The sequence below is a fragment of the Lepidochelys olivacea genome, assembly GCF_965140295.1.
Source record: "Lepidochelys olivacea isolate rLepOli2 genome assembly, chromosome: 7".
Taxonomy (NCBI): Eukaryota; Metazoa; Chordata; order Testudines; family Cheloniidae; genus Lepidochelys; species Lepidochelys olivacea.
The window spans coordinates 111793651-111807033 of NC_140417.1; the positions used below are offsets into that span (position 1 = coordinate 111793651).

A 13383-nucleotide genomic window follows, 5' to 3' on the forward strand; every position below is an offset into this window, starting at 1 on the left:
GGAGGCGCCTGGTTCATTTGGAGCTGGGGAGAGCTCTGGGTAAGGGGCCCTGGGCTCTAGTACTGATGCCCAGCCCAGTGCCTGTCCCTGCCAGCCGCCCCCTGTAGTGCGGGGCCCAAGTCTGCTCCCACTGGGAGCTTTGCAGGGACTGTAGCAGCAGCAGGAAGCCTTGATACCTCCAGTGCAGGGCTGGGTGAATGCCGGCTGCCAGGGGAATCAATAACAAAGCCCCACTCTGCCTTCAGTGGAAGGTAGCTTCCCCCATGGGCCGTTGCACCAAGCAGCGAACGTTCAGTTCCAGCTGGTGCTTTTTATTGGGCTCCTTAGCTGTGACTCGTTATGTGTGGCCCACCTGAATTTCTCTGAGCTTTTTTATGCCCACAGCATAATCAGCACTATACTAGCTAATGTTGACTTCCACAGACTACTAGCTACAGCATACTAAATGGTAGTTAAAAATAAATAACTAAAAGCCTGGTGGTGTTATACTTAAACACCTCCTCAGAGTCGATTTGTCCCCCTGAGTATAATGCCATTTTTACCTGCACCCTCGAGGCTTGTGAATGAAAGTCCCAGACAAGGTATTTTAATTACATAGAAAAATCCTAAATTAAAAGTTGTAGGCGGGGCTAAGACCCTGGATCCTGCAAACAATTCCGCACATACATCTCAGATTGATAACTCCTTGACGCAAGGACTCTCATTTACTGTAACAATGCTTAGCACGATGGGGCCCATGTCTAGCCAAGACTCCTAGGCATTACCACAGTGTTACTACTGATAATGACAGGTTTCAGATTAGCAGCCGTGTTAGGCTGTATCCGTAAAAAGAACAGGAGGATTTGTGACACGTTAGAGACTAACAAATTTATTAGAACATAAGCTTTCGTGAACTACAGCTCACTTCATCGGATGCATCCGCTGTAGCTCACGAAAGCTTATGCGCTAATAAATTTGTTAGTCTCTAAGGTGCCACAAGTACTCCTTTTCTTTTTACTGATAATGATGATGTGTGTCTGCAGGATCAGGCCCTAAAGCTGCAGGCTTTCTAGATGACATATACAGGCTCTCTTAAGTATTATTATAAACTTTTATTTCCCTAAATTACCCCTGTAGTTTAGCTCAGATGAGTTTTTGTACTTTGACATTTTTCATCTAAGGTGCACAAAATGATTTTCATACAATATGACTCATTACAACAAGCTGTCCTCCTTTGTCCTATCACCCCAGAGGTGTTAACTGCCCACTTCACCTTGAATGGGTTCTTGCAACATGTTAAATCCTTATGCTAAATAATCTGTTCCATTTTGCATTTAGTAGTGACATGCTGACCAACTTTCCCAGACCTGAAAAAGAGCTCTGTGTAGGTCAAAAGCTTGTCTCTCTCACCAAGAGAAATTGGTCCAATAAAAGATATTACCTCACCCATCTTGTCTCTCTGATATCCTGGGACCAACACGTCTGTAACACCACTGGAAATTTAATACATCTAATTCAGTTTCATGTTAGGTATAGGGGTCACTACAGTGGAACACACAGCCACCAACCCCGTGGGTGCTCTGGGGCTGGAGCAGCTACACACGGAAACAATGGTGGGTGCTGAGCACCCATCGGCAGCCCCCCATCAGCTCTTCCCCACCAGCACTTTGGAAAGTCGGCGCCTCTGGTGGAACACAGCCGCTGTTTACAGCCAGTGTTGACCGTTTCATAGCAGCAGCATACCGCACTTAAGGCCAGGAAGAGATGAAGAATATACTGTCCAATAGAAAGAACAAGGGCAATATTTTGATATATTAGAATTTAACCCTCAACCCTTCCAGAAACTGCCTTGGGATCCTTTCCCCTTTCCTTCCTCAAGGGTTGGGTTGTGCGGCTGTGCCGCACCAGAGCCGCACTTCAGAGTGGGACAGATCGGCAGCGGCTCCAGGATGCACAATCTGTAAAGTACCCCTGGGATTACAAGAACTACAAGCAAATAAGATCTTACTTAAAATGTGATTGTCATTGTATTTCCAGTGACTTTAATAAAGTTACTTCTGATATACACCAGTCACAAGTAGACCTGTCTACCTTTATAATGTGTATGCACTGATGTCTACACAATACATTGTGTGCTCATACAGCTCCATGCTCAGGACAGCACTGTTCCCTCACAGGTACTTGTCACTGGTATTTACGGGAACTACACTGCTGGTGGTGGGGTTATATCCTGACTTTTCACTTCAACATCCGTACTTCGTTGTGGCATAAGGTACTATTGAGCATATACAAGGATGTCAGAAACTGGCCTTTATTGAATAACTGCAGGGCTGGTATTTTCTAGTCTATACCTGACCCCACAGCTCTTACTGCTAAGCAGTTATTCCTAATGTGTAGCTGACACTTTAATTTCCTTACCTTGAGGTTGTTGCTCTTTTTCTACTAGCTTCTCAGGGGGCAGGTCCTTTCCTTCATTTATGTTATTGCAATGTTAATTTTACAGAGACACTGTTAGAACTTAAGAACAGCCATACTGGGTCAGACCACTGGTCCATCTAGCCCAGTATGCTGTCTTCTGACAGTGGCCAGTGCTTCAGAAGGAATGAACAGAACAGGGCAATTATCGAGTGATCCATCCCTTGTCGTCCGGTCAGTCAATTCTGTCAGTCAGCGATTTAGAGACATCCAGAGCATGGGGTTGTGATGCTGAACATCTTGGCTAATAGCCATCGATGGATCTGTCCTCCATGAACTTCACTAATTCTTTTTTTAATCCAGTTTTACTTTTGGCCTGGCAATGAGTTCCACCGGTTGACTGTGCATTGTGTGACGAAGTATTTCTTTGTGTTTGTTTTAAACCTGCTGCCTATTCATTTAATTGGATGATCTCTGTTTCTTGTGTTATTTGAAGGGTAAATAACACTTTCTTATTTACTTTCTCGACACCATTCATGATTTTATAGATCTTTATCCTGTTCCCCCCTCAAATGTCTTTTTTCTAAGCTAAACAGTCCCAATCTTTTTAATCCCCCCTCATATGGAAGCTGTTCCATACCTCTGATCATTTGTGTTGCCCTTCTCTATACCTTTTCCAATTCTAATATAGCCTTTTGGACATGGGGAGATTAGAAGTGCACTCAGTAGTCAGGCTATGGGCGTACCATGGATTTATACAGTGGCATGATATTGTCTGTGTTATTATCTATCTTTTTCCTTGTGGTTCTGTTATCTTTTTTGACTGCCGCTACGTGTTGAACAGGTGCTTTGAGAGAACAATCCATGGTGACTCCGAGATCTCTTCCTTGAGTGGTAACAGCTAACTTAGAACCCATCATTTTATATGTAGAGTAGAAATTATGTTTTCCAATGTGCATTACTTTGAATTTACAACACTGAATTTAATCTGTCATTATGTTGCCCAGTCGCTCCATTTTGTGGGATCTCTTTGTAACACTTCACAGTTAACTATTTTGAGTAATTTAGTATCAGCTGCAAACTTTGCCACCTCACTGTTTACCCCCTTTTCCAGATCATTTATAAATATGTTAAATAGGACCAGTCCCAGTACAGATCCTTTATTGCAGGTATCATTCCACCTGTCCCAAGAGGTATGACTTTTCCCTGGTGTATTGTTTCTTCTGGCATGTCATTGCTGTTTTTTGGTCCAATTTCTTCAGGTTATTGTATAGTCAGGAATTTGCTCATGGTGGAGTTGTCAGTGTCATCTAGATTTCCATTAAGAAAACGAGTGGAGGCACAGTGATCACCTTTAAAACCTTGTTGATTTTGCCTTATGTAAATAGAGATAGTTACTTCAGTGCAATATTTGCAGCTATACTTGTAGGAAATACTTGAAATACTGCGAATACAGAAGTAATATTAACTTAGGCATGATCTAAAGCCTAAATATAATTTAACTAAGGCGTTACCTCAAACAGCAGGCTAGGGAATAAGAGGGCCTATGTATGTATTTCAGTAGTGTAAAAATAATGTATGCATATCTGGCCAGTATTTTCCCTGGTACCTTAATGTTCCTTTCCAGGTATCTTAATTTAATTGCACAAAAAACTTGTGATTTAGCTGTATATTTTTCAAAATTCTATTGCATGGCATTGCTTAGTAGAAAAAGTGAATATTAAAAGAGAAGTATAGTATATTCTGTTCCTGATTACACTGGAGTAATATTATTGAGTTCAGATGGCTGCAGTGAAGTTACTCTGAGGTTACACCAATGTAATAGATAACCTGAATTCAGCCCATTAGCTGAGTTTTAAGATTGCCTAATATTTATTCTTAGGAATATAACAGATGTGTCATGAACTGGCTTAATTGATATTAGGATATAAGTTCACATATAAATGTCCATTTTCTTTCAAACAGGTATAGAGAGAGCATGAAACCAAATCAAAATCCCGTGGATGTGTGCAATCCTCTGATACCTGGATACACAGGTAAATAATGTGTTTGGGCCACATCCTGACCTCCTTTCTCAGCTTTAAACCCAACTTAACTGGCCAGTGGAGGATTCCCCTACATCGTGGAAAATCCCCTGGTGACAAAGAGCTGCAATAGCAGCTACCGTATCATGATCCTCTGCTCTATTTTACCATAGGGATCAGGCCAAAACCTGGCAGCCCTGGAGTTGGGGGAATGTAAACATGCCTTAAAATCGCCCCCTCCCTAGACTTTCAACATGCACAGCTCAGCTGATCTGGCGAATTTGGGCCAGAATAGTAGCTTTGCATTTGAATTTACTTTCTTGGATTAGTTCACATAAGAGCTGGACCTGATCCACAACATTTGGACCTGGAACTAAACCACCCCAATGTTCAGAGATAGTTCAGAACCAGGATTTTGGCTCATCCAAACTTACAGAGTTAGTGGTCAGTTGCAAAGTTCAGACTGACAAAATTCAGGGACAGTTGGGAGTGGGGTTTTCGTTCAGCCCCATCCAATTTAAATCAGATTCTTATCTCTATTTCTTTAGCATTTAATATAGTCATAATAGATTCCGGTTCAATGTTAAAGGAATATGTAGTTGTGCTATACACATCTATTCTTTATAATGAAAATAAGTTATTACATGATGAAAGTCTGCGTTGGGGGTTGGTCTCCCATATAAAAGACCTACATCTACTTCTTATAATTCTGGAGTTCATTTTAATACAATTTCCAACCAAAATGAATGATCTGAAACTGCATTTTCAAAGCATCTTGTAAAAGAAGGACAATAAAAAAAAAAAGAAGCATTTCAAACCACCCTTCAGGCTGACATTTTGGTACAGTAAAGAGAATTGCTGTTAGCAGAATTGATATGTCATAAGGGGGTTGTACTTTCATAGCCCTTGTCAAAATGTGGCTTGTTTCTAAGGTCATAGGAGATCACTGTGGTTGTAACCATCTATATAATTTCAGTGTACGTGTGTAATGTGAAGAACTAAGAATGGCAGACAATGTTCTATGGTTGTTTGATAATTTCACTTTTTCTGTAAATGCTTGCAATATGTTCCATTAGATTTTGTGAGCTTTTAACATTTATTCTGCTTACTCTTTTAGGCTATGTCCCCCAAAGATTCTATAGAATTGGCACTAGTTATGGAGATGATTCAATGGCATGTATGACCTCATTCCACAATGCTACTCAGAGAAGCAGAGACACAAAGAATGGGCTGAGATACATAGCAGCCACTACACCCAAACTTCCATCTATCTGCTCCAATGAAGATGTTTTACAAGCACTTTATGACTATAATTATAAACACCATCCTTATGTGCTAGGTACTGTATTGAAGTTGTAATGAACTTGATTTCAGCCAAACATTCAATTAATGTTACTAGTACAATGTGAATTATAATTACAGTCTTCAGGGACACAGTAAGAACCAAATTTTACCTTCAGTTGCTAGCACATTGCTCTGATTTCTGTGGGAGTTACACACACATGCATTCAGTGACAGAATGTGGCCCCTATATCTTTCATTTCTATTCTAAATCTTGAGATTTTCTCAAATAGGTGTGTTTATATTTAAGGGTAGAGTCTCATCTTGATGTGAAATGTTAAACATGGATCTTGCATCAATTGTAATTGTTATCCAGAAATCCTTCCATAAATGGGGTTCTGAATAGACTCATGCAATAGCATGCTCTCAAATCGTACTATTATCTAAAAATCTGAAGCCAATGTTTTCAGACCTGGCTGCCTAAATATAGAGTAAAACCAGCCTGCTGTTCTGAGGGGCTAAGCACTTGCTGCCCTGACTGACTGCAGTAGAAACTACAAACTACAAATCCCATCCCTGAAAATCTGTCATCTTATCTGGGTATCTAATTTTATTCACTCAGATTTGAAAATATTGGCCTGCCGTTCTGGGGCTTGATTTTGCCACCTTTGAGTGAGAGAGAGAATTCTTAAAGTAGTCTTGAGGAAAAGCAAAACTTTTTCATTTGATCTTGTGACTCATGTGGATCTCAGGATGTCTCATGTATCCTGGTTTTCCCTTCAGCAATAGCTTCTTTCCAAATCTTTCCTCGGGCTCCTCACTCTGGGTAAGTGAGCCTCTTTGTGGTTCTTCATGATTCATAGACTGTGAGTATCCATGAACTCCAAACACCAAAGCCCAAACACGACTCCAAGTGCTTTTACCCTAGCTGAGCTCAAACTCAATTGCCTGTCATGGATTCCTAACTACCAGCTGCGGCAAGCTAGCATTTCTCATCTGATCCAAAGTGTTCCAGGACCATGCTGTAAAAGATGTTCAGAACTTCCTCCTGCAGTTACCTTAGAAACTCCAATGTCATCAGATAGAATGTTCCTGAGTGACAGTTCTTAAGTCTGTAACTAGTGTCTTTCTTCCTACACCACTGAATAGCAGCCAGCTCTGTCTGAACGTGGCAATCCACAAAAAGACAACATTGCAGTTTAGAATAGAAAGTTCAACTGTGTCCTGTTGAAACTGCAAGGCATCTTTCAGCAGGTAGAATGTAATTTCCTGTGTTGGAATTTTGATAGGCCATGGGTACTAACACATATTTATATGAATGAGTTTATTCCTTACTTAGGCATTGTTGCAAACCCCATTACATTCAATGGAAAGACTCTTACTGGCTTCAGTTGGCTTAAGCTCAGGTCTTTAATGACCATTGGCCAAATTCTAAAGTCCTTTCATAGCCTGAGGAAGGACTGATTCAAAAATGAGGAAGGACTTCAGGATCTGGCCCCATAAAAGAGAAAAAGTTATCTAGGCACCACTAAGGGGCATATCAAAAGTGGTGAGACCCACCCACTCTTGGTGATACAAAGTGACTAATGAACATTTTATGAAGCATGTCAATTAACTGAGAATATTTGTTATAAGGCAGGAACCTTTTTATCCTCTATGGTAAATATAAGCAGATATTTTATAATATAAGCAGATATTTTCTTGGTCAGTTAGGTGTAATTTTGAGGTGGCATTTATTTGATCATTTTTCAGGTACTGTAATAACTAAGAGAAGTTTACTAGAGCCACCAATTCCTGGTTGGACTGGGTTTGTGCCTAGAGCAAGGGTCACGGAACTGGGATACGGTGTTCGTTACCATGAAATGACAAAAAATTGCTATCAGGATTTTAAGAACTTAAGAGATCGGGTCTGCTACGATCCCACCAGCAATTTCCACAGGTAATTTTATACTAAAATACATCAATTGAAAAGTACTATAGAAGATGGTGATGATGATGACATTTAATTGTATGGTGGAGTAGAGCAATCAATAAATATAACCTCAACCAACCAAGCAATTAAAGGTAGTAGGACAGGTAACAGGCTTACATAGACTTTAGGGGCTCTCCTGGGCCATGATTGTCAGGAATCTGTGTACCACACCATTTGTAATATAAAGCATACTTTTTTTGGAAAGACTGCAGTATACTGTGTATTTTTCATAACTGTATTTTAAAACCTTCCTTATCTACAAGAGGTACTGAACATAGACAGCACACAAGAACTACTGTACACAGAAGGATGTTGTCATATTTTGGTTATGCTGATATTCAGACCTTTTCTATTCACCACTTGAACCACAAACATTTTTTAAAAAACCTCATTGTATGAAGTCCTGATGGTAATCCTTTTTTCAAGTATTTCCAGTACATCCTGCTGCATGGTGGATCTAAGGCCTTGCCTACAATAATCTCAGGAACTGGTATAGTTTAACGGGTGCAAACATCTAGTGGATTTTCACCAGAGCATCATTATTTGCCCCAGTGAGGCATATAACAATAGCTGAAAGGTCAGTGTAGAAAAGGTCTACATTCTGTAGCTTGCATAGGACTGAAAATTCAGTGTTGATAGGAGGAAAAGCTCTTGGGAACCTTGCTTTTAATCCAGAAAAGCACATCAAGTGGCAGCTTATTTCAGTATTTAATTTAATTTAATAGAAAATCTCTGATTCTTTTTCTGCTTACCTGACATTTGCATTGCCAATGAAATTTCAGTTTGCCTCAAAATTTAGTGTTGACAAAGCCTTAGTAGCTGTCAGCAAGAGGCAATGAGGGCTTGTGAGGGGGAAGACAAGTGAACTGGGCTTTTATCCCTGGGAGGGCAGGAGAGTTGGTCTGTACCACTATAAGCGGCATGGGCCAGGCCTCTTACTAACTAGGAAAGGATTTGGCAGTGGAGCAGGGGGAAGAGTGTGGCTGTGAAGACTTGGGAGTTTGAAGTGCCACAAAGGGGTGGTCAAGGCATCGGAAACAGGGTTTTCCCTTCCCAAACTTGGCAAGAGGGACTATTTCCCTTCTTCCCTCCTCCCACTGAGTGACAGATGCTGCCTCTCTGCAGGCAACTTCCTTCTTCCTCCTGCTGATAAGGAAACACACTGGCCTCAGCACATCCATTTTCCTCCCAGTACAGTGCACCAGCCTAATTATGAGTTGGTGTTTCCTACACACACACACACACACAGCACCCCACAGATACGTCATCACTGAGCATGTGCTAACACTTGCTGAGGCTGTAATTGAGGTTTTGCACTGTACTGTGAGGAAGTCTAATATGTTGTGTGCTGCGAGCTTACTCATCAGTTGGAAAGCGTAAGGGACTTGTGTTCACAACTCCCCCTACACAGCCTCATCCATACACCCCATTTTCCTCACAGGTATACCTGTGCACCCAGTGACGTAGATGGACTTGCATGAGTTTAGCTGTGAGCAGAACTTGGTCCAATGAATGAAATCCTGTCCCCAGTGAAGTCTAAAGGAGTTTTACCATTGGCTTCAGTGGGGCCAGGATTTTAGCCAATTATTCTAAGTAAGGTTCTTGTATTTAAGTGTATGGTTTCAGTTGCGATGCTATAACAGTCTCTCTCTGTTGATGTCAGTTGGATTCCATATTCCATGCACATGCAAAACTCCCTGGGAAGGCAATGGGTGTTTGGGGTGTGCAAGGAACACATGAGTGTTGTGGGCATGTGGGGAATGCCTAATAAACAGAACACATACAGTTGGAAGACAACTAAGGCCATGAGAGTTAAAAATTAAGTCTGATAGTTATGTGAAACATGGGGACATGTAAGCAAATTCTGAAACACTGAAAGTTAACTTTTGAACAGGATACCTTCTGAACTGCGATTTTGTTTTATTTTAGAGACAAAATGCATGAAGTTAAAGTTAGCAAAGTTCCCAACACATACCAAAGATTCTACAGGCCTGAAGGGATGCTGCCAAAATACAGCGGTCATATTCCACGTAAGAATTTAGAATTTCTGTCCTTTAAAAACATACGGTTTGCTATTGATACATTGCTCTCCAGCTCTGATTTATTATTTATTTATTTGGAATGTTATTACTGTAGCCAATAAGAGTGCCTGTTCAATGCTCTGGGCGCCCTTGACAATCCTTTAAAAGCCCATCTAAATACACCGACCATGTCAAGATTAAATAACCCTGCAGCAACATGAATATAACAAAAATGAATTAACCACCTCACAAAGCCCCTTCTCAAGTCCCACACAGTCCCTAGCCTGCCTCACCCATTCATCCATCTCCTTACAAGCAAGGTAGAAAAGATAAGCCTGCCAGCAACTTCTGAAGGCTAGCAAACTTGATCGGTTGCGGACAAAGTGGAGAAGTGAGTTCCAAAGGTTCAGGGCTGTAATGGAGAACAGCCTGCCAGCTACCCCGTCTCCTTTCTCTTGCACCAATGAGGCATAGACAACCTCCACGGACTGCAACAACAGCGGTATTTCATGGGACTTTAGGGATTAACCAGTGGACATTCATTTCTTGCAGATGAACATCTTGTCATTGGGAAAACCTTTGGAAACCTGTGCAGAAGTTCCTCGGTATGCACGCACATGGAGGAGTCCTATGGTGCACATCTCGCGAAGAAACGTAATGCCACGCTGAAGCTCCCGAAGACCTTGAAATGTAACATGAAGAGCTGAAATGTGCGGTGATTTGGACTTTGGCAACTGATGATTAAAAACTACTGAAATACTATCTGAGATGTGCATGTCATTAGGCTTGATCTCTGCACTTAATGCTATGTTATCTGAGATGTGCAGTGTGTTGGATAAATTTCGCTTGTGAGGTAAATATGAAAGTATGGTTATAAACCACAGTGTGTTTCAGTAGTTATGAACTCATCTAGATCAGTATTTCTAAAGCATTCCCCCTAATATTCTTTAGCATAATTGCTGGCAGTGTTTCAGCATCATTCAGTTCTTCGGTTTTACTGAAATAAGGGTATTGAGTTTTTGGGCTGAAGTGAAAAGCACTGGAAAGAAAAATGCCAAAGAGCAAAAGGAATCAGTAACTTCCAGAGAGACCCGCTGGGAAGGGCAGGATACACTTGACTACACAAACAGGATTTAAAATGTAGTTTGAAACAGCATATCCCAAACTTTTAGAAGCTGAGTCCCGTTTCAGGAAAATGAAAGCAATCACGTCTTTTAACCAACCCCACATATCTTCATGTATATACATTCCACACTCCTCCCCACCATGGCACATGCTTCATGCTGCTTTGTGGAAACCCCACCTTTTGGGAAACACAACCTTAGAAAAAGAAGAGGGTGGGAGGGTAAAATACACCAGCAGATTGGGTTAGAGCCAATCATTTAAACCTTATTATATTCAGAGTTGATGGGTGTGGGGGGGAATCATATGCTTTCTTGTCAAAAACTCTAAGCATCCCCATTTCTCCCCAACTCCAGGCCTCAAAGGGTCACTATTTTTCAGCTCTTATCAGCATTCTTCTTTAAAATGGTGTCAACAGCTGGCGGCCTACCTACACTAGTGTTTCCAGCATTGCCAACACACGAGTGGAGTGGAACCATTGTTAGCAAAAGTGACACATTTTTAGTGAGTTTCCCTAGTGTAATCAGTGGGCTGGATCCTCATGCCTGTTTCACATGCTTTGCACTCCAGAAAATTATTTTTGCCCCACAGGTCCTATCCCTGGTCCTGTATGCAAGAGCTCTCACATGGCCAGAGAAGATGATGGCAGTAATATCAGAATTTCAAAAGACCTCCAGAATCCTGACATGGATAAAGGGCCTGGGAAAGACCAAGAAGATCTAGATCATAACAGTGCATGTACTGCAAATATCTGTTGGTATGTTTCCTGTTCAGAACCATGTTGGCCAAATGGAGCTGTTTAGAAACAAGATTAAAGAAGGGGCAAAAGCAAGGGGTAAAATTCCCCAGCTTTATTTGACTCCATTACCTTTTGCGAGGCTTTGGTGTCCCCATTCAGTAAGGGAGGCATATCTGTATTATAGATAATTAGCTTGCACATTATATATTGAACCTTGACAATTTGTTCTGTCAAACGTGTCAAAATCTGTGACCCAACGGGGTTATACGGGGAAGATTTGGATTTAGATTTGCTAATCAATTCTATGATATCTAATTCTTTACAATGGCATAATTTAATAGCTCCAATTTCTGCTTTCAGCTCTTTGATTTCCTTGTTAAGCATTTAAGTTTCAATTCTTTTTTTTAATCTTTTAACCTTTATCCCTTTGATTTTTTTCTCAGCCTATAATTTGTTATAGTCTCCTGTCAGAGGGGGAGGTAGACTAGGTGACTGTTACTGTGTTGCAAATTATAATTATTAGCGTTATTTGCATTAGTAATGGATTCATTCTTACCACTGAAAACAATTCCATTATCTGATCAGACAGTTATCTTCACACACAGTTCAGATTGTCCGTGATCATATATTTTTATTAGGCACCTCTTCCTCAGTGGGTCAAAAGGAGAATTATTCTTTAGTATAGTAAGTGGTCTTTCTGCTTCGAATACTTCCCTGAGTAAAGATGCTAACCCTGCAGGGAAGTAGAACAAGACCCACGCTTTTGCCTCCATTGTTCCGTCATATGTGGCAAGTATAGTGAGATGTGCTTTCATGACACCTTGATCCAAAGTCCAATGATATCAATGAAAGGACCCCCATTGTTATCACTACATGTTGGATCAGGCTCATTATTCCAGTTCAGTGGGAAGCACTGGGAGGATGATTCTTGCTTGACCTTTCAACTCCTTTTATTTTTTAGTTGAAAAGCAAAAGTGAGAGAGGCACTGTTGGGGCTGACCAAATGGGGCAGGATGAGTTGGCAATGGGAATGGATACTTCTTCATCTCTCATCCTTTAAAATGGAGTGTGCCCTCACAGGGATACAAAGTTTTCACATGAGATGGCTGTCCAAATTAACCAGGGGGAGTGGGGGAGACAGGGAAGGGAAGGATGGTGCAGGGCTACAGAACAGCCAAACACCTCTAGACATTAAGAATAACTTGGGTCAAGGTTGGAGTGGAGACAGCAGAGAACCTCTCTGCCGTCTCCACTGACCCCTTCCCAAGCATCGAGTGACGGCCAGCGTGGGACCAGAGATGTAAAGATATTAAGAGAAAGCTCATATGTCCAAGAACTTCTGACATAAGAACAGTCATACTGGCTCAGATCAAAGGTCCATCTAGCCCAGTATCCTGTCTTCTGACAGTGGACAATGCCAGGTGCCCCAGAAGGAATGAACAGAACAGGTAATCATCAAGTGATCCATCATCAAGTGTCAGCCATCTTAGGATTCTCTTCATACCATTACAAGCCATGTTTTAGTGAATACAGATTGTAAATAAAGAGACAGACACTGGTCCTATTCCCAACTCTGCCACTCCCTTGTTGGGTCATTTTGGGCAAGTGCACTGGATTTTTGTGTGTTTTATCCCCCTCAAATATAAAATGATTATATTAATACATACATAATACATACATGTCTGGAACACTTTTAGACCTGTGATTGAAAGAGGCTACGTAAGTGGCAAATATTGGTAAATTTCAGCTATAATCAGGTTGTAAGAATGTTATCTGTCTGAGCCAAGATTGTCAGAAGTTACTGGTGATTTTTGGGTGTCCAACCTATGT

General features: G+C 41.1%; 1 protein-coding gene across 1 annotated transcript; it reads left to right on the forward strand.

Annotated features, from left to right (window-relative positions):
* Nucleotides 1-4372: 4372 nt before the first annotated feature.
* SPMIP5 (sperm microtubule inner protein 5) lies at nt 4373-12518 on the forward strand (the record flags this gene model as incomplete). The annotated part of the gene is made up of 7 exons (XM_084633031.1): nt 4373-4430; nt 5536-5757; nt 7452-7638; nt 9601-9701; nt 10245-10382; nt 11406-11571; nt 12515-12518. The coding sequence occupies 7 exons, from the start codon at nt 4373-4375 to the stop codon at nt 12516-12518; spliced, it is 876 nt and encodes a 291-aa protein (XP_084489157.1).
* Between the last annotated feature and the right edge of the window lie 865 nt (nt 12519-13383).